This window comes from Anomaloglossus baeobatrachus, chromosome 2 (genome assembly GCF_048569485.1).
Source record: "Anomaloglossus baeobatrachus isolate aAnoBae1 chromosome 2, aAnoBae1.hap1, whole genome shotgun sequence".
In the NCBI taxonomy this organism is placed as follows: Eukaryota; Metazoa; Chordata; class Amphibia; order Anura; family Aromobatidae; genus Anomaloglossus; species Anomaloglossus baeobatrachus.
The window spans coordinates 228,652,764-228,680,296 of record NC_134354.1 but is presented as its reverse complement, the minus strand read 5'-3'; the positions used below and the strand labels follow the sequence as shown (position 1 = coordinate 228,680,296).

General features: G+C 43.7%; 1 protein-coding gene across 14 annotated transcripts in view; it reads right to left on the bottom strand.

Annotated features, from left to right (window-relative positions):
• Positions 1–27,533, bottom strand: part of NFASC (neurofascin) — a 209,810-nt gene that overhangs the window by 17,594 nt on the left and 164,683 nt on the right. For 7 of the 14 annotated variants that reach the window (XM_075335668.1, XM_075335662.1, XM_075335666.1 and 4 more), the window contains 9 exons: positions 22,303–22,418; positions 21,824–22,028; positions 21,495–21,617; positions 18,864–19,037; positions 17,918–17,932; positions 11,890–12,066; positions 9,225–9,332; positions 4,181–4,336; positions 776–907 (listed from right to left, as the gene is read on the bottom strand). In XM_075335668.1, the coding sequence (XP_075191783.1) occupies positions 776–907; positions 4,181–4,336; positions 9,225–9,332; positions 11,890–12,066; positions 17,918–17,932; positions 18,864–19,037; positions 21,495–21,617; positions 21,824–22,028; positions 22,303–22,418 (1,206 nt within the window). The other 7 variants (XM_075335670.1, XM_075335671.1, XM_075335675.1 and 4 more) reach the window with 4 other exon arrangements.

The window sequence follows — 27,533 nt, the reverse complement described above, 5'->3', positions numbered from 1 at the left end:
TGTGTCTGCTTGTGAGCACTGCTTAGGGGTGGCAAAATAGTAGGTTTATGTCCCACATCTAGCCTTTGAAGGATCCTACACCTTGAGGTTCTAGGGACTCCAGAGGCACCAGCAGCTTCAAATATCTGTTTGCTGGTTTGTAATGGCTTTTTAGCAGCTGCTCTCTAAATACGATGGACTTGCCTGGCAGAAACCTTCCTCATTCTGCCTTTATCAGCATGAATATGTATGTGCTCTGAAACAGCCACAAATCTTTTCACAGCACGATGATAACGCTTACGTTTTCGTGAAATATCTAATGTTTTCATCCCATGTCCAAGGCATTGCACTATTTGATGCTTTTCGGCAGCAGAGAGATCCTTTTTCTTTCCCATGTTACTTGAAAACTGTGGCCTGCGTAATATTGTGGAATATCCAGTTCTCCTTTTATTGGGCTCACCTGGAAAACTAATTATCACAGGTATCTGAGATTGATTTCAGTGATCCAAAGAACCCTGAGACACAATACCATCGATGACTTTCATTGAAAAAAGAAAAAAAAAAAATAATCGCTAAGACACCTAAATCCAATTTGCATAATAATTTGGAACATGGTGTATTATTGGGGTGCTACTGCTACGTTGTAAATGTACCTAATAAAGTTAAGTTGCCTCTGATGACACTTAGTAAGATACGCAAATACAGACATGATCTGAAGAATGTTTTAAATGTGTTTTTCTAGAAATCAGCAGAAAGAAAGAAGCAAAATAATATAGATTAGAAATGTGACCCGCACCTGGGTACTTTCCGCCTCGACTCCTCTTTATGAAGCAAACAATCAGTAAGATGAGCACCAGAAGAGCAACTGCACACATGAGGCCAATGAACCAGCCCTGGGTAGCAATGTCCACCTGATTCTTTGTATAAGCTGTCAGAGATAAGCAGAAGACTGGTTATAATAGAGCTCCGCTTAGCCCAAGAGTTGAGCTAACACCAATGACATGTATAACAAAGAGCACAGGATCAACACATAAAGAAAGAAAATAAGATTAAGGAATAGCATTAAAAAAAGGATGAATATCTGTAAATCACAGATTTGTGGAATACTGATCCCCAACCTTGTCTTTCAAGCAACCCAGACAGTGCAGTCTTTTTTAGGTTCTCTTTACAGCATAGAAGTTGGCTACGTATGAGTCAATCAGGAAGGTTCTCTGGAGCTCATGTGAAGAGACCATGAAATTCAGTATTTTGGGGGGGCTGTTGAGGACCAGAGATGGACAAATATTCAAGAGCAACAGGAAATCAAGAAAGAACAGTTCTTAACTAACAATGGAAAAATGGAATACAGAAACATGCATCTTGTTCAACAAGTAGTGTAACATAATTACAGATATAACACACTTTACATGCAACAATAACAAGGGTGACTTCTGTACAATGCGAGAGAGGCACAAATAATCTTATCATCTGGAGAACACAGTAATATTTACCCATACATCAACAAATTGTTACAAAAAGTCATATTGATGAGCGGGAGACTCCAGTTGACTGGCCATGAACAGTAAAAATTTCACATACGATTTGTAGAAACACTAGAGCTATGTGCACATGACGTATTTTAGATACCGACACAGCTGCTGTGTTTTCCCAAGTGATGATGACAGACGTTTTCCTGAAACAGCTTTGATAGCGGGTTTGCCATCTTTGGCCGCCGGCATATTTTACTCTAAACTGTGAAGTATAAAGAGTGTGAGGCTCCCTAGTGGAAGTTGCCAGAAGAAAGAGCATGTCACTTCTTTTAACCGCTTTAGAGTTTCCGAACCCTGAAGCGATTAAAAGACCTGGCATAAGACGCAACACAGCAATCTCGATTTTACATTGCTGTGCAATATGTTCATTTTATGGAGCACATCTGTGACGCTTTTTCAGGCACATTCCGGGTGGAATCTGCCTAAAAAAGCCATTGCTTGCACAAAGCCTAAAGGCTGCTTTACACACAGCGACATCGCTAGCGTGAAAGCACCCGCCCCCGCCGTTTATGCGTCACGGGCAAATCGCTGCCCATGGCACACAATATCGCTAGGACGTGTAACACGTACTTACCTTCCTAGCGACGTCGCTAAGGGGGAGGTTCATGCGCCGTCACAGTGATGTCACACAGTGACCCACCAATAGAAGCGGAGGGGCGGAGACCAGCCAGATTAAAGACACGCCCACCTCATTGCCGGAGGACGCTGGAACGCTGCTGTTTGTCGTTCCCGGGGTGTCACACATAGCGATGTGTGCTGCCTTAGGAACGACGAACAACCTGCGTCCAGCACCAGCAACGATATTGGGAAATGAACGACGTGTCAACGATCAACGATTAGGTGAGTATTTTTGATCGTTAACACTCGCTCATAGGTGTCACACGCAACGACATCGCTAACGATGCCGGATGTGTGTCACGAATTCCGTCTCCCTGACGACATATCATTAGCGATATGGTGGCGTGTAAAGCCCCCTTTAGGCTATGGTCATAGGCAGCATTTTTGCACTTTTTTTCTGTAGCCAAAACCTTTTTTCTTGGCAGTAAAAAATGGACTCAAAATACGCATTTACAGCAATTTTTCAGGGTTATCCAAAAAAAACGGTTGTGTCATTTTACAGCGTTTCTTCACTTTCTTGTTATTTTTTAGGGGTGAAAAAAACTGCAAAAATGCTGAAAGAATTCATATGCTTCATGATTAAATAATGTTGTATTCCGTCAGGAAAAAAAAAGTGTGCATGACATTTCTAAAATCTCATAGCGTTTGCTTGTACTGTAAAATATAGGTGTTACTTGTATAAAAGAAGGCAGCAATAAAGCTGCATGTGAATACTCATGTACACAGAGCTTAGCAAAATAAAAAGGTTTGTTTCAATAGGGAGATGAGAATAGACAGCTATCTGGCACCTCTGGCAGCAGCTGATATCCAACATGCCATTCATTTTTCGGCCAACATTGGCTTTTTGGCATATACAGTGCCTTGCGAAAGTATTCGGCCCCCTTACATTTTTCAACCTTTTCCCACATTTCAGGCTTCAAACATAAACATAAAAATTTTAATGTTATGGTGAAAAATCAACAACAAGTAGGACACTTCAAAATCTACAATGGAATGGTTCACAAATAAACGTATCCAGGTGTTAGAATGGCCAAGAGACAGTCCAGACCTGAGAATCTGTGGAAAGAGCTGAAAACTGCTGTTCACAAACGCTCTCCATCCAACCTCACTCAGCTCCAGTGGTTTGCAAAGGAAGAATGGGCAAGAATTTCAGTCTCTCGATGTGTGGGAAAAGGTTGAAAAATTCAAGGGGGCCGAATACTTTCGCAAGCCACTGTACACGTAGGATCGTAAATTGGATTTTTTTTTATGGCAGACTATGAACATATACAGGGTGAACCAAAAGTAGATGGTCAGTAGGTGGAATAAGGTTATATCATTTACTCACCACCTACTTTTTGTTCACCCTATATATAAAATCAGTCTATACATGACAGATGTAACACCTTATTCTTCTTTTCAAAACTTTTAAAAGTATTTCCATTTAAAAATATCAGCACTGGTCAGAATGGGTACACATTTTCCCAAAAAGGTTGGCGTGATATACTGGGTATACAAAACAAAGGATCAGTCTTATTTGTTATAAGGCATTGTGCACGGCATGGGACATCTTAACATATTTGTCACATGCAAACAATCATAACAATGGTCAAAAAAGAACAGAAATACCCCCAAAAAAAAAATCAAAAGAAAAATCAATTTCAACATTATGTAAATGCACAGAATATATGGGCATTGCTTTTGTTTAAAGGCACAGGAACACAATTCACAAAAAAATGAAAAAATAAAGCTTCATTATGAAGAAACAAACGGGTAAAGCTCAACAAGTAGTAGACTGTCGCTTGCTTTTGTCAAGAAATGAGGATCACAACAACATTGAGCTTTTATTTTAGAATTGCCATAAGAAGTTGCACCAGGCATATTATTTGGTAACCTTCGCATGTTAATTTATAGCACAAGAACAATCCCCTATCACATTTCACTTCTAAATGAACTATGTGAATTTAATGGCATTGTTCTAAAGATGTATCGTCCATATACACTGGATAAAAAAAAAAAAAAAAAAAAAAACCACAATGTGTCTGTGCTGTCATAAAAAAAGATAGATCCCTCACCTGAGTTGGTCTCGAAAGTCACAAATGGGCTCGTGACCGAGTGGTGCTCCTGGGAATAAACCCGTACTCTGTAGGTCATCCCAGGGACCAGATCAGACAGTTGAATTGATGTAGGGTGAGGACCCCTAACAGGAACAGTTCTGCTCATGTTATTACCTGATAGGAAAGAGCTGAGGATGAATGTCGTCTGACTTGACAGTAGGGGAAAGGGAGGCCAGGGCAAAAGCTTCATGCAAATGAATCGCACACCAACATTCATATAAATGGCAGCCCTAAATAAAAGACAGTCATAGTAACCCTCCCTACTCCTTTATCTTTCCCGACAGCATTACTCTTACTATATGATATACAATACAACCTTGGTAGAAAATTCCCCACAACATCTAACATCCCCAATGCTCCTATTCCATTAAAAAAAAAAAAAATCTAATGTCTGTAACGATTAATACTATTGTTTTCCACTTACAATACCGGAAGAAAGCACCGCTGTATATTATACGTGCTATACCTATTTTATAGAAAAATGCTTCAAGTGCTCTTCTAGATTAAACTGGTCAAATTGTAATCTTTCATCTATCTTCTCCAATTATATTACACATAATCCCACAGATTCCAAAGATTTAAGTGAGTACCTACAGCTGGGTAACTGACTTGAGTCGCTGTCAATGGTGAGGTGGTTGGGACAGCCATTAATTTAAATGGGATTTCTGACCACCTCTATACTGACAGCGGCTCATGTTAGGAACCCATCCTTAAGATAAATGCAGATTCCACTGGTGGGACCTGAAGGATTTTTACACTTATAGCATATCCACTGCATATGCCATAAATGTACAGGACTGAAATACCCCACATCACTACTTCCTATTTTAAAAGGAAATGGTCTTCTCCAAAACCGCTATTTACCTGCAGTTATAGGATTAATTTGAAAGTAAATAGTGCTAAAATCATGCCTGCCTGTCTGCCTTACCTGAGCAGCAGCTACAGGGAAAAAAATTGAACGTAAATTCTCCCTGCTGCCGCTTGCTTCCAGTCAATGGAGTGTTGCAGGGAGCTGTTTCAGTCATCGTTCTCTACACTGTGAGTATGGCTGTAATCCCTCATTAGTACTTTAGATGACAGCCTGTTTTGTACACACACACTGCACAGCCAGCTGTCAATTAAAGTGACGGAAAGTGAATACAGCGCTCTAAAGCCAGCTTTACACCTTACAATTAGGTATGCGATCTCGTATGCGATGTGACACGCCCAGGTCGCATATGCGATCTAATGAGATTGCACGTAGGTCGTTCATTTGCTGTCACACGTGCGTTAGTAGTCTATGTTAAATTGATCAATTTTGTGTGCGATCCTTTAGATCATGTGTTCCGTGACGTATGCATTGGGCACCTTTTTTTTTTTTTTTTATTTATTGACTTGCCAAGCGTGTGTAATGTGTAGGGGATGCGTTTTTACTATGTCATCTGCCGTTCAGCTCTGCTACATGGCCGCTGACAGCAGACACAGACAGCCATGTAGCAGCGGTGAATGGTAGTTGACAACAGACACAGACAGAGCCGCACTGTCAGAATGAACTCGGGTGAACCTCACCCGACTTCATTGTCATGCTGCGGCTCTGTCTGTGTCGCGTCCTGATTAGCGGTCACCTGTGAAGGACTCACCGGTGACCGCTAATCTCCTGAGTAAGTGAATTGAGCAGCCCTCTCTCATATACTCACCGATCCCCGATCCCCGGCGCTGCACGGCGTTCACACTGCTCCGGCGGCTTTTACTGTTTTGAAAAAGCCGGCCGCCCATTAAACAATCTCGTATTCCCTGCTTACCCCGCCCACCGGCGCCTATGATTGGTTACAGTGAGACACGCCCCCACGCTGAGTGACAGGTGTCACACTGCACCCAATCACAGCAGCCGGTGGGCGTGTCTATACTGTGTAGTGAAAAAAATAATTAAATAATTAAAAAAAACGGCGTGCGGTCCCCCCTAATTTTAAAACCAGCCAGATAAAGCCATACGGCTGAAGGCTGGTATTCTCAGGATGGGGAGCTCCACGGTATGGGGAGCCCCCCAGCCTAACAATATCAGCCAACAACCGCCCAGAATTGCCGCATGCATTAGATGCGACAGTTCTGGGACTGTACCCGGCTCTTCCCGATTTGCCCTGGTGCGTTGGCAAATCGGGGTAATAAGGAGTTATTGGCAGCCCATAGCCGCCAATAAGTCCTAGATTAATCATGTCAGGCGTCTATGAGACACCCTCCATGATTAATCTGTAGATTACAGTAAATAAACACACACACACCCGAAAAAATCCTTTATTATAAATAAAAAACACATATACCCTGGTTCACCACTTTAATCAGCCCCAAAAAGCCCTCCATGTCCGGCGGAAGCCAGGATGCTCCAGCGTCGCTTCCAGCGCTGCTGCATGGAGGTGACCGGAGCTGCAGCAGACACAGTCGCTCCGGTCACCTCCACGCAGCTAATGAAGACAGCCGCGCGATCAGCTGAGCTGTCAGTGAGGTTACCCGCGGCCACCGCTGCATCCACCGCTGGATCCAGTGACAGCGGGTAACCTCAGTGACAGATCAGCTGATCGCGCGGCTGTCTTCATTAGCTGTGTGGAGGTGACCGGAGCGGCGGTGTCTTCTGCAGCTCCGGTCACCTCCATGCAGCAGCGCTGGAAGCGACGCTGGAGCATCCTGGATTACGCCGGACATGGAGGGCTTTTTGGGGCTGATTAAAGTGGTTAACCAGGGTATATGTTTGTGTTTTTTATTCCTAATAAACGATTTTTTTCGGGTGTGTGTGTTTATTTACTGTAATTTACAGATTAATCATGGAAGGTGTCTCATAGACGCCTGACATGATTAATCTAGGACTTATTGGCAGCTATGGGCTGCCAATAACTCCTTATTACCCCGATTTGCCAACGCACCAGGGCAAATCGGGAAGAGCCGGGTACAGTCCCAGAACTGTCGCATCTAATGTATGCGGCAATTCTGGGCGGCTGTTGGCTGATATTGTTAGGCTGGGGGGCTCCCCATAACGTGGAGCTCCCCATCCTGAGAATAGCAGCCTTCAGCCGTATGGCTTTATCTGGCTGGTTTTAAAATTGGGGGGGACCGCACGCCGTTTTTTTAAATTATTTAATTATTTATTTCACTACACAGTATAGACACGCCCACCGGCTGCTGTGATTGGGTGCAGTGTGACACCTGTCACTCAGCGTGGGGGGCGTGTCTCACTGTAACCAATCATAGGCGCCGGTGGGCGGGGTAAGCAGGGAATACGAGATTGTTTAATGGGCGGCCGGCTTTTTCAAAACAGTAAAAGCCGCCGGAGCAGTGTGAATGCCGTGCAGCGCCGGGGATCGGGGATCGGTGAGTATATGAGAGAGGGGGATAGACTGACATGGACAGAGAGAGAGGGACAGAGATAGTGACCGACTGACAGAGATTAGTGAATGACAGACATTGTGAGGCGCTTCAGAACGCAGCTTTTCAGCTGCGCTCTGAAGCAGACCTTTTTTAAGCTGCGGTGCAGAGCGCACACCTGCGCACATAGCTTCAGACATCACAATCGTATGAGGGATGTCACACGTTACAATTGACTAGTTTCGTACAACAAAACGTCCAATGTATGAGGAATAAACGACGTGTATGCGATCACCGTATTTTCGTTCAATATCGATCGCACGTAGGTTTCACACGCAAATACGTCACGAACGATGCCGGATGTGCGTCACTTACAACTTGACCCCGACGACGGATTGAAAGATCTATTGAAGTGTGTAAAGCAGGCTTAACTGTGTAGTGAGCAGCGACTATAACTGCTCCCTAAACCGCCCCTGTTGACTGGAAGCAAAGGATATACCATATCTTCATTTTCTCCCAGTAGCTGCAGTTTTACCAAGAAAGCCATACATGATTTAATGCAGCTTACCTGCATATTAACCCTATGTATGGAGGTATATAGAATTTTTGTGGACATGACAGCTTGCCTTTCAAATATTCAAACAGCAGAAAGTCTCTACTATCATTACAGTACTAGATCCAGGATATTAAAGAAATGGAGAAAAGGCATAAAATACGGTACCTCTGCAGACCAAAGCTTTAGATCTGTGGAGTCAATGTACACTATACATTGACCGTATACAATCTACAGAATATAATACATATCTGCATTTCATAAAATTAACATCACAAGTGCACAATCTACAGAATATTTTACCAAATCTTAATAATAAGTGCAACTTGTAGATCTAAACTGGTCTCCAATCTTTACCCAAACTCCTATTACAATATACCGTAGGTCTGATAGTGTGGAGGTATTATCAGACAGGTAATACACATATATTTATCGATAGTAACATGCTTCCTGACCATATGCATACTTCAACTATTGTGAATCTGCACATGACGTGGTTAAGCTAACCCAATCAAATATAACTGGACAAGCAGACAAAGCGTATGTAATGCAAGGCATGCCAATCATAGGTTTAATATATGAGGTGACGAGATTTTCCATTAAGAAAAGATAGACACATTTAAGAAATGCATTGCTTCCAAGCATGGACAGTTTCCGTTTGCACCTGGCCACCTTATATATGTGCTCATGTAATGCTGTACAAAACAGTATACATAGTCATAAATGGGACGTTATTATCTATATGCCTTATATCTTCTCTGCCAATCAGAAGTTGGGATCCGGTTTTATCAAGGATTAGTGCAACACTTCCCATAAATGTCTATGTAGATACATGACAATGAGTTTCTCGAACTTACAGTCTTACAAGCTGAATTAATGCAATGTGGGCACTCCAGGAGTGGTGGTATAATAGATTCTCAAAAAAAGGGTACTTGCTAATCTATGCTCCAAAAACTGGCAACAAAGGCTAGTTTTTATATATGTTTTTGCTGACAACCGCCTCCTGAAGTACCATCCTTTCGTATATTTGCTCGCAGTGCAGCCGAGGTTGGTCGTGGGTGGTGGCTAGTAGATCCATTCCAGCTACACACACTCCACATGCAAAATGATGCTTACTGTCAATATACTCAACCATAACCTCAGTGCCCATCTGTACATTATATACCCAGGTGATGTTTGCCCAATGGCTGTTGGGGGAAATTTTGACGTCCCAGTGTTCTGGTGCTGTTGGGGAGGTGATTTATAACAAGTTAGATAAAATTGCATGCTATACAGAAAAACATCCGGTATACATGTGTATGTATTTCATCAAACATAAATAATCAAAGCCAGATACTAGAACCAGCTACTGTATAAGGGAGCTGCAGGGTCTGTGATAAACCATTCTGCAACTGCAGCACATATCTCCGGTTTGGGCCTCCAGTCTAAGAAATCTGATACATTGTAATGCACCAATTGTGGACTGCGACCGAGCATGGGTTCTGAGGCTGGGAAGGTAGCAATACGTATTTCCAGCCTCCTACTGAAAGCAAAGTTCTTAGAGGAGTTTTCCACTTTCAGGAAAGTGGACCATAAACACTGAAAATTGCCTAAGATAACAGAGCAGATAAGTACCCTCTCAGAGTCCAGCACTAGCTCCCTGTCGCGATTTAGGCCTTAGTGCTTTAGCTTAGGGGTGCTTCACACATAGCGAGATCGCTACCGAAATCGCTGCTACGGCACGGTTTTGGTGACGCAACAGTGACCTCAGCGATCTCGCTGTGTGTGACACTGAGCAGTGATCTGGCCCCTGCTGCGAGATCGCTGCTCGTTACACACAGCCCTGGTTCGTTTTCTTCAAAGGCGCTCTCCCGCTGTGACACACAGATCGCTGTGTGTGACAGCGAGAGAGCGACGAAATGAAGCGAGCAGGGAGCAGGAGCCGGCATCTGGCAGCTGTGGTAAGCTGTAACCAGGGTAAACATCGGGTAACCAAGGTGGTTACCCGATATTTACCTTAGTTACCAGCCTCCGCAGCTCTCACGCTGCCTGTGCTGCCGGCTCCGGCTCTCTGCACATGTAGCTGCAGTACACATCGGGTTAATTAACCCGATGTGTACTGTAGCTAGGAGAGCAAGGAGCCAGCGCTAAGCAGTGTGCGCGGCTCCCTGCTCTCGCGGTTATGATCGCTGCTTCGGCTGCTGTGTTTGACAGCTAAGCAGTGATCATAACAGCGACTTACAAGGTCGCTGTTACGTCACAGAAAATGGTGACGTAACAGCGACCTCGTTGTCGCTATGTGTGAACCAGCCCTTAGTGTTGACAGTTCACTGCTGTAGTTAATCATTGAGCTCAGCGACTTGTACCATCTATCTCAGCATTACTAGTGAGCTCTGTGATTGGTTAAAGTTACAATACACGCTTTGGCCATGACTTCACACCTGCAGCCAAAACTCCCGCGCAGCAGTGGGAAATTAGCGCTAGTCCCAGGGTGGGAGGATTCCTCCCCAGTCTGTTATTTTCGGTATTTTACAGTGCTTGGGGTTCACTTTCATAAAACAGAAAAACAGTACATCTAATCACAAGTCCAAACATATTTCACAGACCTTCTTCAAATGCAGTATTGTGATTCTCTCAATAGCTAGTAAGGTGGCTCAGAAATCTATTACTTAGAAGTGGACTGAAGAGAAAGAAATAGAAATCTTATCTATTCTTCTTTAATAATATGGATCATATACATACAAATTTAGAACCACTATACTGTAAATAGGCTTTCAGGAATAAGGACTTAAAGGGAACTAACCAGCAGGTTTATTGATATATAAAGTACTGCCAGTGCCATACTGGCACTAGTATGCTAATTTAAATCATACCTTCACTTTAAAGATTGGAGGCTTGATTGCAGAAAAATCCTTTATGAAAGCTTCAGACATGACGTCATTGGTGCAGTGGCTTCAGCATCGGGGCAGGAAATTGTGGATTAGGTCCTCTGGAACGATTCCTCCTCCTTAAATTCCGTGCCCAAACGCCATTGTTGATGTTGGCAGCTCATGAGCGAAATTTAAGGAAGAGGAAGCATTTCAGAGGACCTGAACCACAAAGTGCTGCCCCGATGCTCAAGCCACTGCACCGAAGATGTCATTTCTGATGCTTTGAAAAAGGATTTTTTTTTTTTGCCATCAAGCCTCCAATCTCTAAACTGAAGGCATCACTTAAATCAGCATCCTAGCGCCAGTATGGCACGGTCTGTACTTTACATGTGAAAAACCTGCTGGTTGGTTCCTTTTAAAGGGGATATCTTATATTTTATCCCCAGGAGCATATTGCACCCTTGCCTCCAAGTCTTCCTGTTTGCTGGAAAGCGGTGCCGTCCTGAAGGTTTGAACCTGATGCTGGCCCCCACTGTGCTCGCTCTCCGATGCTATAAGCAGAGGCAGCTTGGCCTCGGTAGCATTGCGGGAACACAAAAACTGACCAGATCATGTATGTTCCAGTGATCCAACCATTTGATCAGCATTTCCAATCTGTATTAAAAAGTACTTGCAAGAACTGAGTATGCTCAGCTACCACTGCTAGACTGCAGCAGTAGCTAGTAACATAGAGAACAAGCCGTAAACAGTAAAATAAAACTCCATTTGTCCTTGAGAACAGAGAGGATTTTTAACAAGTAGATTATAAGGTTGCTTGCTTTTGCAAGCACTCTGCAATTTTAACCATTGCTGATGTTGAGCCTAACCCTTTAATAGGAGCTTACAGCTTATACACCAGATGACAATGACATTTTTTTTTTAAGGTGTAATACCTATTTCATGGACGCTAGCCACAGTTGTTGGAGGGCTCTCAGTAGCCGTGGTGGTAAGAACAGTGGTAGTAGTAGTGGGCCTGGCTGTTATAGTTGTGGTGAGGACAGTAGTGGTTGGGGGAACAGTTAGGATTTCTGTAGGAGCATCTGTAACGGGTGCTGGAGACGTGGGAGGAACTGAGAACAAGGTGAAAAATAGACTGAAAAAAGAGCAGAGAAATTCACGTCTTCCAGAATTTAATGAAACCCTTCAGACATCTTGATAAAATATGTATAATTGTGACCATAGGAATTTAGAAGCCTATTTTTCCTCCACTGTCATGCGCTGAAGATAGCTGGGAGGGAAAATGATGAAGATCTTGAGTTAAAAGAAGGTGGTACATAGAGAGACCTGGATACATGAGAGACAGAGGATGAGAAGAATTTGGCATTATTACTATAAAGCAGACTATACACTTAAAAATGTTTCGTTGAATCTATTTTAAAACCTCATTTTTCATAGAATTTTTTAAGATTTTGGTGGCTATTTTAACATTTTTTTTTGAGCCCTATAAAGAGACCCATAAGAGCACTCCAAAAAAATGCCATACCCATAGCATATGGCATTATAAAAAGATCCCCAATGACACTCAAAAAAGGGAATCTGTCAGCAGGTTTTTGCTACTTCATCTGAGAGCAGCAAGTTGCAGGCAAAGAGATTCTAAAACTAACGATATTTAGCTTGGATCACTGTGTGCAGCCATTTTGACTTTGTATCAGAACTGTGTGTAGCAGAGCTGGGAGCTGTCCTGCCCACACCAGGCTCCCAATAGAGATTGTGTATTGATTGTGTGAGGTGTCAATCACAGCAGGGGGTATGCACTCTGCCCTGCACAAGTAGAATATTCACACCAACGTTAATCACAAAGCAATAAACCCTTTACTTTATATAAACAATAGCTCATGAGAGAAGCACAGTTGAATTTTCATTTTTAACCCTTGCAGTATGCTGACCTCAGTTTACATTGCAAAATCCTAGTGACAGATTCCCTTTAAAACAGTCTTTATTGGACAGGAAGAAACACATATAAAAATGCTATGAAAGCGTAAAAAATGCTGCATGAGACTAGCACCACAATTCAAGATTTTGTATGGTAATAGCTAAACTTTAACCCGCAATCCAATCAGATGATTTATTTCATTTTTAAGCTGCTTTACAGAAATATTTGGATGACTTGGGTATCTTTTTGAGAACATGGGTAAAGTTTTTTTTTTTTTTTCAATTGCCTTTAAATACAAGGCCCATTTTTCTTTTATCAAAACATTTCCATCATTTCAACCACCCATGCAATCCTAGGTCACATCGGAAACCGTATATAATGCCTCTCGATCAATTAATGTATATACACAGAATCTAAGCTACAAAGATGGCAAGATTTAACATATATTACTAAAAAAATACTGTTATTTATGGTGGAAAAACACAATGTCATACGGCGGTCATTCTAAGAGAAAATACAATAAAAATTGTTACTTGAAATAGAAATACACTGAAAATCTTCATGTCACGCAATTTGTACAATTCAGCACCGAAAACATATTCAAAGATAGTCCAAGCAAGCAGAATGAATGGCAATTAACAGAGAAATCACAGCCAAGCTGATGATCATGGGAGCAGCCGTCCTGCAGCCCGATGTGCAATACGCAGGATGGAAGATGACAACCTGTAACGAAGCCGGCATGCACGCGAACAAGCAGATGACTGCGCACTCTGTCATTTAATGCATTTTACTTACAGAATGGTTGGTTTAACCAGTATCTCATATCTGTTTGTATTCTAATTTTTGGTAACATGTCATATTGTTATCCTTAATAAACCATTTAAACCATGGTATGGTTAACTCAAAAATGTGACAATCCTGATTTAAACCTTTCACCATTTTAGTGCTGACAATTCAGTGGTTCTCTGCCAGTCTGTGATCACCATCTTAGGGCATGTTCACGCCACGCTATTCTTTGATTCGGACAATTCCAAAGTGGTTTTGAAGAGAAATAAACATCAGTAATCCATGTGGTTTTTGACAAGTCCTTTAATAAGAGCTTAGTTTTTTAAGTATTCTTATTGAAATCAATAGGAAGAGAATTCAAAGAGTATTTGAGGCAGTTTTTGATGAGTATTTTAATGTGGATCGGCTTCAATTTCTCCATCAAAAAACTGCGTAACCGAAGCTTAAAGCTGGATTTACACAGGCCGTTTATTGTGAACACGTTTCCGATAATTGAGCAGTGTATATAGTCTGACACTCACTCAATACAAAAGCAAAATGCTTGTTCCTCAATTTAAATGATTAAGCAGGCTTAAAAATCATTGTTCTCAGCAGCACATTATTCTGTGTAAACATGACGTGCTGCGAGAACAATGACAGTGTAGGAGAACAGAACGATTATTGATCGTACTGTGCGTATAGGAAGTCTAAACAGGTTATTAAAGGACTCTCAATCAGCAAACATGTAGATGATCGGCAATTGTTTAATACCGGAAGTCAGGTAATAGAGGCCCGCCCTTACAGTGAGGCATGAGCTAACTGACCACTTACTAATTACGTAATGATCATAGCTGTTGTGACTGGCTAAGGCTACTTTCACACATCCGGTTTGAGCACTGCGGCTCAATCCGGCTGTGAAAACTATGCAACGGATGCGGCGAAAACACCGCATCCTTTGCATAAATTTTTACATGCGGCCCGTCCGTTTTTTTCCGGTTGCGGCATGCTACTGAGCATGCGCAGTGGAAAAAACTGCATGCGGCGACCGGATGCGTTTTTTTCCGCATCGCGCCGCATCCGGCCTCCATAGGTATGCATTGAAAAATGCGCCGCAGCGGCCGGATGCGGCGCGATGCGGTTTGTTTTTGCCGGAGCAAAAAACGTTGCAGGGAATGTTCGATCCGGCCGCGGCATCGGCTAAATCTGCCGCATGCGGGAAAAACCGGACCGAACGCAAGCCCCTGCGGCACAATACGGCACTAATGTGAGTCTATGCAAAAAAAAACGCAACCGGCGTAAAAAAAAACGGTTGCGGTTTTTCTGCAGAACGCCGTATTGTGCCGCAGAGCAAAAAACAGGATGTGTGAAAGTAGCCTAAAGTAGTCACATATTTGGAGATCAAGTAGATCTGTGGTGCTCAATAGGAATTTCAACGGTGACTGCGTGTCCAGAAAACCCCATTACAAAAAGCAAGGGACCTCATTTCTTAGGGTATGTGTACACGATATCTCTTAGATGTTGGCATAGCCACCAAGTTTGCTCAAGGAACGCCACATCAGGAAGCCATTGGTGGTAATTAATATCCTTCGTTCTTGCAGAAGCAGAGCCGTTGTCATCTATTGCTCCATAATGTCAAGCTTTTTATTCACATCAGGATTTCTGAACTATGATGTGGTTAACAAATGGCTAGATAAGCCAGAACATGTCATTTTGACATTGCTGTACATTATGTTTATTTTATGGGGGAGTATTTTGAGGCGTATTAATCTGCCTGCAAATATACCGTCTGCACATACCCTTATTCATATAGTCATCTAGAGTACATTTAGACCAGATTGCTGACAACTGAGCGTGAAAGCTTTGAAATATGCATGCACTCGCCCCTCAGTATGCTTTGCGCTTGCCATCGATACCAGCCATTCTTGGTTGCCATGCTTGCATGCAGAGCAGTTTTATTTTTGTAGATATTTTAATGATATGTACAGTATAAATGTAACTAATAGCATTGCTTTAGAGATCTAATTATGGCCACTTGACACCTTATGCACTCATGTCTGGAAGTTTGTGAGGCCATCCATGCAGACCAAAGTCCAAATTTGTTTGGGTCCAGACTAGTTTAAAGTACAAATCCAAATTCTTGAAAGAGAAAACACATGGGCAGATTTATTACAACTGACTTAAGGGTGGTTTACACGCTGCCACATCGCTAACGATATATCGTCTGGGTCACGGTTTTTGTGACGCGCATCCGGCGTCATTGGCGACATTGCAGCATGTAACACCTCTGAGCGACCTAAAACGATCGCAAAAGAGGTAAAAATCGTTGATATTGGAGAGGTCGCTCCAACACCAAAAATCGTTGACAGGTGAGTAGTGAGATTGTCGTTCCTGCGGCAGCACACATCGCTATGTGTGACACCGCAGGAATGAGGAAACTCACCGTACCTGCGTCCCGCCGGCAATGAGGAAGGAAGGAGGTGGGCGGGATGTTTGGCCCGCTCAACTCCGCCCCTCCTCTGCTATTGGGCGGCCACTTAGTGACGTTGCTATGATGCCGAACGAACCACCCCCTCAGAAAGGAGGCGGTTCGCCGGTCACAGCAATGTCGCTAGGCAGGTAAGTATGTGTGACGGGTGTAAGCGATGTTGTGCGACACGGGTAGCGATTTGCGCGTGTCGCACAACCGACGGGGCGGGTACGCTCGCTAGCGATATCGGTACCGATAACATAGCGTGTAAAGTACCCTTTAGACTAGACCGTTTTAAAATATGTTACATTTATCAAAGTAGTTTGTGACATTTTGATAAATTTGGAGCATTTACCAGTGTACGTTTACATCATTTATTAGTTAACTCTTTGAGCCACAAATTTGAGGTTCAATTTTAGCACAATCATGAAGAAAGGTTGCACAACTCTGGTCATACCAATTCTTAAAAAGTCACACCTCTTCCAGTGAAGCTGTACCCCCATAAAGCGACGTAGAAACAGTGTCTTACACAAGCGGTAAATGCACTGGCGGACACAGATAAAAAAGGGCCCCCGGGCACAAAACAGTAAATCGGCCTTTTTTAGTCCAATAACTCATCAAAATGCAAAATTTCACCAACTTTGGAGGTAGAAATGGGCCCACTATTCTCTTGGGCCCTTGCGGCTACACAGGTTGCACTGATGATATGTCTGCCCCTGGGTAAATGTACTGTGTGCCAAAATTCTGGTGCGCCCTAATCTATAGAGAAAAAATAAGTCAATAATCACGATCATTACAGAAAATCCTGAGCAGACACATTGGGTCAAAATCACTAACCCTGAGGTTTCATCACATTACCAGGACACATTTTTAGACTCTGGAATTAATGTAATTAAAGAATGACTACAAGCAGAAATCTTGAAAGTCAAAAGTAATTAATACAAAAAGTATATAGCAAATTGCATAATTTTTAATTACACAATAAATAGGATTTTTTTTTCTTAAAGAACCGGTCAGCTAATTCATCAAGGGACAATGAGACTCGGATGACTAGTCGAAGGCAAGACTAAGGTGGCTTTTCACCAACCCACTTTCTATGATTGACTGGTCACTCCCTATATATAGGGAAAGACCTAAGGATGTGGGCAGGGAGATGCCGCCAAGGACTTGTCTTAGTAATCACCCTACACTTGTAGACCTCAGCTGGCTTTTCCAAGTATTTTTTCTAGTAAATGTCAAAGTGTTTTAGAGAAAATCACAGTTGCTATAATGCAGCTGGTCTCAGTGATGCGGTTTGTGGCTCAGGCAGTATGAATATATTGTCAGGTTCCCTTTAAACTGGAAAACCTTTGGAAGTGAGGTGACATGAGAAATATATGTTGTGTAGCTATTCACATACAAACATTTTACATTTTTCCCCTATGTCCGGAAATGTACATACTATGGTCTTGTATAAATGTACGGTAACTCATGTCTTCAGCTCTCTTTTAGTATACTTACGCTGGATTTTTAATTTTTATTTACAGTATTTCCCTGCCTCTTCCTCGCTTGGGGAACATGGATCCCAGATTGTCTGCCTCCACTTATCAGGAAAAAGCATGGAAAAAAAGCTGATGGTCACCACTTTATAGATGACATTCCTCCCAGTAGACATTGAATGCTTTTAGTTTAATAGAGCTGAGGAAGAACGCCATTACCACAAGCAATCTACGGGATGAAGCAGGTAATACGGGTGCTTCGAAAGACAGAATACGATGCGGCAAGCTTAGCATGCTGAAAGCCACATGCATGTTACCATGCTATCACATTACTTTACCTGATGTAGGGGGAACTGCAGACCTCACAGAAAGCCAAAAGTAGGCAAAAGAAAGGGAAAAAAGCGGAACACGTAAACACAAAAAAGAGAGAAGCAAGGACACCCCGGTCCCTATCAAGTGTCTGGAAATATGTAGGACATTTTCATTGGCAGGTATAATATTTTGCACACAGGTGGATAATAGCATAGAAGAATAGAGTACATTAAGGACAATTAGAAAATGCTGACACGGCAGAGGAATTTCATTAGCCACATACACTATGTTGCGAATTTGTTGATGGTTGTCATTAAATAAGTTCCCATTAGTATGATCGTTTGAATCTTTAGCCAACGGTGTCTTCCCTCTAAAAACAGAGATGACTTATCACTAGGATGGGCTATAGTTCCTCGGTGAGGAGACATTGCCAGAATCTCGTGAGTTTTGTTAAAGCACCACGCCAGTGTTTTTTTTTATTGCACCACTGGCGTGGTGCTTTAAATTCAAGTCCTCTGACACCTGTCTCATACTTGCCCTCCAGCATCTTCATCTATTATTTGCGCAGCTCCGGTCAGTCTCCTATGATTTGTGAACTGCGGACAGCTCTAGTGTTTCATACAGAGCGCCAGATGTAACAAATCAATACAACTCTATGGGAGATTTCTTCTATCTCTCACAGAGTTCTATGGTGACTTAACTTCTGACTTCCAGCCAGTCAGAAGTTACAAGCACAAGATGATGCAGCAGGAACGGACTGGTGCCAAAAATGCTTGAAGAAATTGTAGGGTGAGTATTATACTGGGGGCATGGGCCTTACCTATAAAGTGCCATGCCAGCACTGAAAAATAAACGCTGGAGTGGTACTTTAATATATATTCTGGAGATAGGACATTATATTCAAAGATGAGGATACATGTTTAAAACTGTATGAATTAATTAAACTTTGGAAGAATCAGGGTTTTTTTTTACCTTCATCCTGCCGGAGAGGTGTATCGACTGTGAATGGGTCCCCAGCTCCAACTTGTGTCCTTGCACTTAAGGTGATGCGATAACGTGATATCGGATCCGTCCTTGTAATAGTGTATTTTGTTTGGTTTGGTGACAGAATCTCAACCAAAGGCCTTGAAAATCTGGAACCATTGACTGAACAGAAATGGGGAGGATTGTTATGCAGATAAGTGAGCATTTAAAGTGTAAAGGCTGCAACAAAGATCACAATATTTGAAAAGTTTTGCATAGTCATCCAGGCAAGTGCCATCTACTTTTGACAAAGGGAGTGATACATCAGACAGCATATGAAATCTAAATTGTGAGGCCGATCTTGATTCTATGAGTCTTTTATAGCCAAAATGGGATGAGTGGTGAACAGTTTAAAGGGAACCTGTCATGTCCAGATATGCTATTTATCTGTAGATAAAGATTTAATCTGCAGGTTAAAAACCATGTCCAGCTGCCTTACTGGAGCAATGGCCGCAGAGAAAAAAAATATATGTGTATCTTTCCTGTAGCAACTCACTTCCAGTTATCAGCAGAGCAGGCTTTCAATATGCTGCACAACTGGCTGCCATTTGGCCCTGTGCGCACTGGAAAATGGAATTTTTTCAAGAAAATTCCACAGGTATGCAAAGATTACCGCACCCGCGTTAAAAAACCGTGGCAAACCGCACCCGAAAACCGCATGCGGTTTGCTGCGGTTTTACCGCGGTATTGTTCGCGATATTGCCGCGGTTTTGCCGCGTGCGGGTTGGTATGTGCTTTATTGCATTCAATGCAATAAAGCACATTGAAAAAAAAAAAAAGTCATTTCATTCTGAGATAGAGAAATAGACAGAAGAATAGATAGAAGAATAGATAGACAGACAGAGGGATAGATAGAAGGATAGATAGAGGGATAGATAGAGGGATAGATAGAGGGATAGATAGAGGGATAGATAGAGGGATAGATAGAGGGATAGATAGAGGGATAGATAGAGTCCCTGTGAGCACACGCTGCATTTCTCACGGTCGGCAGTGAGTTCACATTACCAGCCGTGGGAAATGCCCTGTGGTTACCTCTGCTGTCTCGCTGCGAGGCTGCATTCAGCAGTGTCTGTGTCAGTCGCGGCTGGATGCAAGCCTTGCAGGACGCCGGAGCTGTGGATTACGTCGGAGCTTTGTTTCGAGAGGGGTTAATAAAAGGGTGAACGAGGCTTGTTTGTGTTTTATTTAAAATAAAGGATTTTTCTGTGTGTTTTTTCACTTTACTTACGGGTTGATCATGTCAGCTGTCTCATAGACGCTGCCATGATCAAGCCTGGAGTTAATGGCGGTGATCCACCACCATTAACTCCTTGTATTACCCTGACTGCCACTGCTACACGGCGGCAGGAAGAGCCGGGGACACTCCGGTAGTGCCGCATAATGCATGCGACAGTCCCGGGGCAGCTGCGGCTGATATTCTCGGCTGCGGGAGGTGGGAGTGAGGCGGGGGACATGAACCCTGCCCCTCGCCCTCCCCAGCCTGAGAATACCGGGCCGCCGCTGTGTGCTTACCTCGGCTGGACGGTAAATATACAGCGGAGCCCACGTGCTTTGTTTTCTATATTTCCGTTTGCTTTCTATGTGTGTTCTATGTGTCTGTGTGTATGTTCTATGTCTGTCATGTCTGTGTGTGTCTGTGTTCTGTGTGTTTACTTTCTGCACGGCTTCCTCTTCCTGTAATGACATCACTTTCCTGCAAAACCGCAGGCAAGCGATGTACATTACCGGAGGTAAACCGCGAAATACCGCAGGGAATAACGCAGCAAAACGCAGTGAACCGCACAGAATTTGCTGCCTGCGTTATTCCCTGCGGGATTTCACGATTAACATTGGAGTCAATGGAGTGAAATCCCGCAGCGATGTGCGGAAAAGAATTGACATGCAATTGTTTTTGCTGCGGGAATCCCGCAGCAAAACATGCAGCTGTCAAAATCCGCCTAGTGCGCACAGGATTTTTTTTTCCCATAGGTTTTGCTGGTGATTCACTGCAGAGACGTTATGAACATTTTCTGCAGCGAAACATGCAGCAAATCCGCAGAAAATCCGCGGCAAAATCCGGTAAGTGCGCACAGGGCCTTATAGTGAAGAACTGGCTATCAATTGACGTGCCAAGGAGTGATTATAGTATGCTCACTGTGTAGTGAGCAGTGACTATTTTACCTCCCTGCACCGCACCAATAACTAGAAGTTAGTAGCTACAGGTAGAAAAAAAAATAATTTTCTCCCTGCAGCTGCTGCTGATTTTAACACTATTTACCTGCAGATTACCCCTCTTTCTGCAGCGTAAATAACATTTCTGGACATAACAGGTTGCCTTTAATATAGTAAAACTTTACACTATTTCTACAAAACACTGACAAATCTCTAACTGTAGAGAACCCAACAAGAATGTAAGTGTAGTGGGTTCAGAGGTAGCAGTTGAACCTGGACCCTTCAGCATGAGACCCTCTGGAAAAAACATTAGCATTATAAATGGCATATGGTAAATCGTGATTATATAAGACTACATCACCCCTCAGGAAATAACTTTAGTTGTTTTTGATTCTTTAGAAGAAAGATCCAACCAAACTGTTCACTTACATGCTTGGTAACGTACGCTGTACCCGGTCAGATTCCCATTAGGGTGTTCCGGAGGACTCCAATCTAAGAATATGGTTTCACGGTTTGGTTCACTGAACCTAACGTTTTTAGGTTGACTCGGCACTGGAAGAGTGAGAAGAAAGTAGATGAGAATGAAAGCTGGAAAGTAAAAGCTGATTGAGCTATATTTAACTACATGATGACATGAGAGGACAGAATCACATCGCAGAAGTAATACACTGGACTTTCACATTTTAGTTAGCAGCTGGTTGTCACATACACAGCAATATGTTAGAGTTCTGTGATTTGCTGTCTTTCTCGGCACCTACCTCCCTCCGGTGTGGTGAACTCTTTAATGTCACTCTTCGGGCTGTCCCCTCTCCCGTTCACTGCTACCATGTACAGTTTGTAGTTGCTGTAAGGTATCAGGAAGGACACGATCCCTCGTACACGATCCCCGATGAAACTTTGCTGCAGCTTTTTTCGTGAGGCCCAAATTCCTTTCAGCAAACTACTCTCCCTCCAGTAATATGCCTTTTGAAATACACAGCCCGATCATTTAGCAGAAGCCTTTATATATTAGTAGGGGTGTTTATTGGCGGACTGTCGGGTCATGTTATTACACTTAAACAATTGGTCAATGTTTAGTTTCCCTGGATTGTAAGTTTCACGTTAAGTAACATGCTGAGGGTTTACAATGGTTAATATATCCACATAGATAAGTCTTCATTATTTCCCATCCCCCTCCTCTTTCCAGATTAAATATTAGACATAAGGGAGCTGTTAATTGGAAGCTGGTTCAGCTCACTCTGTATTCCACGAGACTTCCTTGGACAGACGCAGGGGCCACACGTGTCCATTGAAGGGAGATGGCCGTGCTGTTTGTGACCCTCAGCCTAATGTCAGTTGGTGCTGCTTTAGGATCTAAGGGTAAAGACAGCTTTAAGCAGACCAACATACTGGATTCCTACGCAATTATTTACAGCATAATTCAATAAAACTCTAGTGGATTTCTGATTGGATATTTCACTATTTTCTTAAGCAATTCCTATATAAAGCAATTCTTAGTGACTTATCATTTTGGGCTCAAGAGAAAGAATTATAAAATACACTGCTGCCCCCCTCTATGCTGAGGATGGTGGCATGGTGGCTTTGAAGCGCTGGGGTCCTGAGTACAAATCCCACCATGCATATCTGCAAGGAGTTTGTATGTTCTCCCCGTGCAGGGGGCAGGGTTCCTCCTGATTCTCCAGTTTCCTCCCATACTCTAAACACATATTGATAAGGAATGTAGATTGTGAGCCCCAAAGCAGACAGTGAAAATAATCTTTGTAAAGCGCTGTGGAATATGTTGGCGCTGTATTAGCAGTGCATAATAAGTAAATAAATCTGGAAAATTCCACTCTTCTATGGAAAAGTAAGAAAACAATATATACTTTTGCACTTTTCCTGAAGAGCCCCTACCTGTCACGAGGGCAGTTGATAAAGTAGATGATAATATAATATAATTGTGCCACCTTGTGGCAGCAAATCTAATAACAGAAGCAGTTCGGAGCAAAAACATTGTTTAAAGAGGTCCTGTCGCTTGTTCAAATAAATTGAGTTGAATACCTTGTAAAAATCCATGAGCTCCCTTGATTCGGCCATTATTGTTCGTTTTGCGCTGCATCATTCTGTTGTAGAGATATTCACATTTCTTTCTTCTGGAGCACAGCATGTGAAATCTCTGCTTGCAGTCCAACTGGGCGTTTTTTCAGAGTCCTCTTGGGTCATGTGCTTTCAACCCTCCCTCCCGGATGCTGGCAATCACATATTGGCGACATGAGACTGATAGACTGCTAGGTCAGCTGTTAAGCCGTAATTGGCAATGTCAGTTAAGGTGGAGTGAAAGCACAACGACTCCAGAGAAGACTGAAATACAAGCAGTTGGTCTGCAAGCAGAGATTTCATATATTGCGATCCAAGATAACCCAATGTGAATATGTCTGTAATGGAACAGAGCAGCAAAAAACGAAAAGGAGCTTCAGAATCAGGAGAGTGCAAGGATTTTTAATAGGTATTTAATCCAATTTGTTTGAGCAAGTGCCGGATTATCTTTCTAGGCAAATTGAAATGATCAAACTGTAATGTAGAAAATGTGGTTGAATTGCATTTAGCATCTTAAAAGGCAGTGAACATTACAACGTGTACTGATTGCTGATCATAATAATCAAAGCAAATGGACCTAATTCATTATGGGCATTGTAGGCGCCAAATTATCAGGACCTGTACCAAAATCCTTAATCAACAACTGATTATAGTGCGCCAATTGCAAAATTTTAGAAATACATCTGTATAAACACCAACACCACAACACTAATTTCTATTTCTTAGAAAATAGCTCAGTTTAACCCCTTTAGGGCTGACTGTTGCCCTTAATATCGCTTAATACACCAAATCTTGGGGGAGGGGGTCATCATATTCTGAGAGCTATATCTTCTTTTTTGTGTTATCAGGTCTGTATGAGGACGTGTTTTTTGTGTAGCGGACTGTCATTTTGGGCTGCATGTGTGATTTTGATCACTTTAGATTTAATTTTTGGAAGAGTGGTATGAATATGAAAACCAAACTCTGGCTATGTTCTCTCTTTTCTTTGAGTGGCGTTCCCCATCTGAGATAAAGAATGAAATATTTTTACAGTGTGGGTCAATACAAATACAGTGATACAAACTGTGTGGTATTTTAGGGCATTTTTTTCTATACAAAAAAAAATAATGTTTTTTATTGTTTAAATTGGACTGAACTGAACCTTAGATTAAATTTACTTGCCTTTTTTCATTGCATTTTTGAGTGCTTTTATTTTTACATGCATTTTTATTGTGTTTTTGACACTGTTTTTTTTTTTTGTCTCATGCTGGTTTTAAAATAAAAATGTTTTGGTTTTGATACTTCCTGGTATTTGGCTTTGACAAAACATTATTGATATACAGTAGTTGTGCCGATTACATGCGTTTTTGATACATTTCCGACGCAAAAGAAGGGAATTTTGTTTACTTACCGTAAATTCCTTTTCTTCTAGCTCTAATTGGGAGACCCAGACAATTGGGGTGTATAGGCTATGCCTCCGGAGGCCGCACAAAGTATTACACTTAAAAGTGTTAAGCCCCTCCCCTTCTGCCTATACACCCCCCGTGCTCCCACGGGCTCCTCAGTTTTGGTGCAAAAGCAAGAAGGAGGAAAAAGAATTATAAACTGGTTTAAAGTAACTTCAATCCGAAGGAATATCGGAGAACTGAAACCATTCAACATGAACAACCTGTGTACACAAAAAAACAGGGGCGGGTGCTGGGTCTCCCAATTAGAGCTAGAAGAAAAGGAATTTACGGTAAGTAAACAAAATTCCCTTCTTCTTTGTCGCTCTATTGGGAGACCCAGACAATTGGGACGTCCAAAAGCAGTCCCTGGGTGGGTAAAATAATACCTCGTAAGAGAGCCGTAAAACGGCCTCTTCCTACAGGTGGGCAACCTCCGCCTGAAGGACTCGTCTACCTAGGCTGGCATCCGCCGAAGCATAGGTATGCACCTGATAGTGCTTCGTGAAAGTGTGCAGGCTCGACCAGGTAGCCGCCTGACACACCTGCTGAGCCGTAGCCTGGTGCCTAAAAGCCCAGGACGCGCCCACGGCTCTGGTAGAATGGGCCTTCAGCCCTGAGGGAACCGGAAGCCCAGCCGAACGGTAAGCTTCGATAATTGGCTCCTTGATCCACCGAGCCAGGGTTGATTTGGAAGCCTGTGACCCTTTACGCTGGCCAGCGACAAGGACAAAGAGTGCATCCGAGCGGCGCAGGGGCGCCGTACGAGAAATGTAGAGTCTGAGTGCTCTCACCAGATCTAACAAGTGCAAATCCTTTTCACATTGGTGAACTGGATGAGGACAAAAAGAAGGTAAGGAGATATCCTGATTGAGATGAAAGGGGGATACCACCTTAGGGAGAAATTCCGGAACCGGACGCAGAACCACCTTGTCCTGGTGAAACACCAGGAAGGGAGCTTTGCATGACAGTGCAGCTAGCTCAGACACTCTGCGAAGTGAAGTGACTGCTACTAGAAAAACCACTTTCTGCGAAAGGCGTGAGAGAGAAATATCCCTCATTGGCTCGAATGGTGGTTTCTGAAGAACCATCAGCACCCTGTTCAGATCCCAGGGTTCTAACGGCCGCTTGTAAGGAGGGACGATGTGACAAACCCCCTGCAGGAACGTGCGTACCTGTGGAAGTCTGGCTAGGCGCTTCTGGAAAAACACAGAGAGCGCTGAGACTTGTCCCTTAAGGGAGCCGAGCGACAAACCCTTTTCCAGTCCAGATTGAAGGAAGGACAGAAAAGTGGGCAAGGCAAAAGGCCAGGGAGAAATACCCTGAGCAGAGCACCACGACAGGAAAATTTTCCACGTCCTGTGGTAGATCTTGGCGGACGTTGGTTTCCTAGCTCGTCTCATAGTGGCAATGACGTCTTGAGATAACCCTGAGGACGCTAGGATCCAGGACTCAATGGCCACACAGTCAGGTTGAGGGCCGCAGAATTCAGATGGAAAACGGCCCTTGAGATAGCAAGTCTGGTCGGTCTGGTAGTGCCCACGGTTGGCCGACCGTGAGATGCCACAGATCCGGGTACCACGACCGCCTCGGCCAGTCTGGAGCGACGAGGATGACGCGGCGGCAGTCGGCCCTGATCTTGCGTAACACTCTGTGCAACAGTGCCAGCGGAGGAAACACATAAGGGAGCTGAAACTGCGACCAATCCTGAACTAAGGCGTCTGCCGCCAGAGCTCTGGGATCTTGAGACCGTGCCATGAACGCCGGTACCTTGTTGTTGTGCCGGGACGCCATGAGGTCGACGTCCGGCACCCCCCAGCGGCAACAGATCTCCTGAAACACGTCCGGGTGAAGGGACCATTCCCCTGCGTCCATGCCCTGGCGACTGAGATAATCTGCTTCCCAGTTTTCCACGCCTGGAATGTGAACTGCAGAGATGGTGGAGGCCGTGGCTTCCACCCACATCAAAATCCGCCGGACTTCCTGGAAGGCTTGCCGACTGCGTGTGCCGCCTTGGTGGTTGATGTATGCCACCGCTGTGGAATTGTCCGACTGAATTCTGATCTGCTTGCCTTCCAGCCACTGCTGGAACGCTTTCAGGGCAAGATACACTGCCCGTATTTCCAGAACATTGATCTGAAGCGAGGACTCTTGCTGGGTCCACGTACCCTGAGCCCTGTGGTGGAGAAAAACCGCTCCCCACCCTGACAGACTCGCGTCCGTCGTGACCACCTCCCAGGATGGGGGTAGGAAGGATTTCCCTTTCGATAATGAAGTGGGAAGAAGCCACCACCGAAGGGAAGCTTTGGTCGCCTGCGAGAGGGAGACGTTCCTGTCGAGGGACGTCGGCTTCCTGTCCCATTTGCGTAGGATGTCCCATTGAAGAGGACGCAGGTGAAACTGCGCGAAAGGAACTGCCTCCATTGCTGCCACCATCTTCCCCAGGAAGTGCATGAGGCGCCTCAAGGTGTGTGACCGACCTTGAAGGAGAGATTGTACCCCTGTCTGTAGTGACCGCTGCTTGATCAGCGGAAGCTTCACTATCGCTGAGAGGGTATGAAACTCCATGCCAAGGTATGTCAGCGATTGGGCCGGTGTCAGATTTGACTTTGGAAAATTGATGATCCACCCGAAACTCTGGAGAGTCTCCAGGGTAGCGTCGAGGCTGTGTTGGCATGCCTCTAGAGAGGGTGCCTTGATCAACAGATCGTCCAAGTACGGGATCACCGAGTGACCCTGAGAGAGGAGGAACGCTACTACAGTAGCCATAACCTTGGTGAAAACCCGTGGGGCTGTTGCCAGGCCGAACGGCAGGTGTTCGTTTCCTATGGCGAAGCGCAAGAAGCGCTGGTGCTCTGGAGCAATCGGTACGTGGAGATAAGCATCTTTGATATCGATCGATGCAAGGAAATCTCCCTGGTACATTGAGGCGATGACGGAGCGGAGGGATTCCATCCGGAACCGCCTG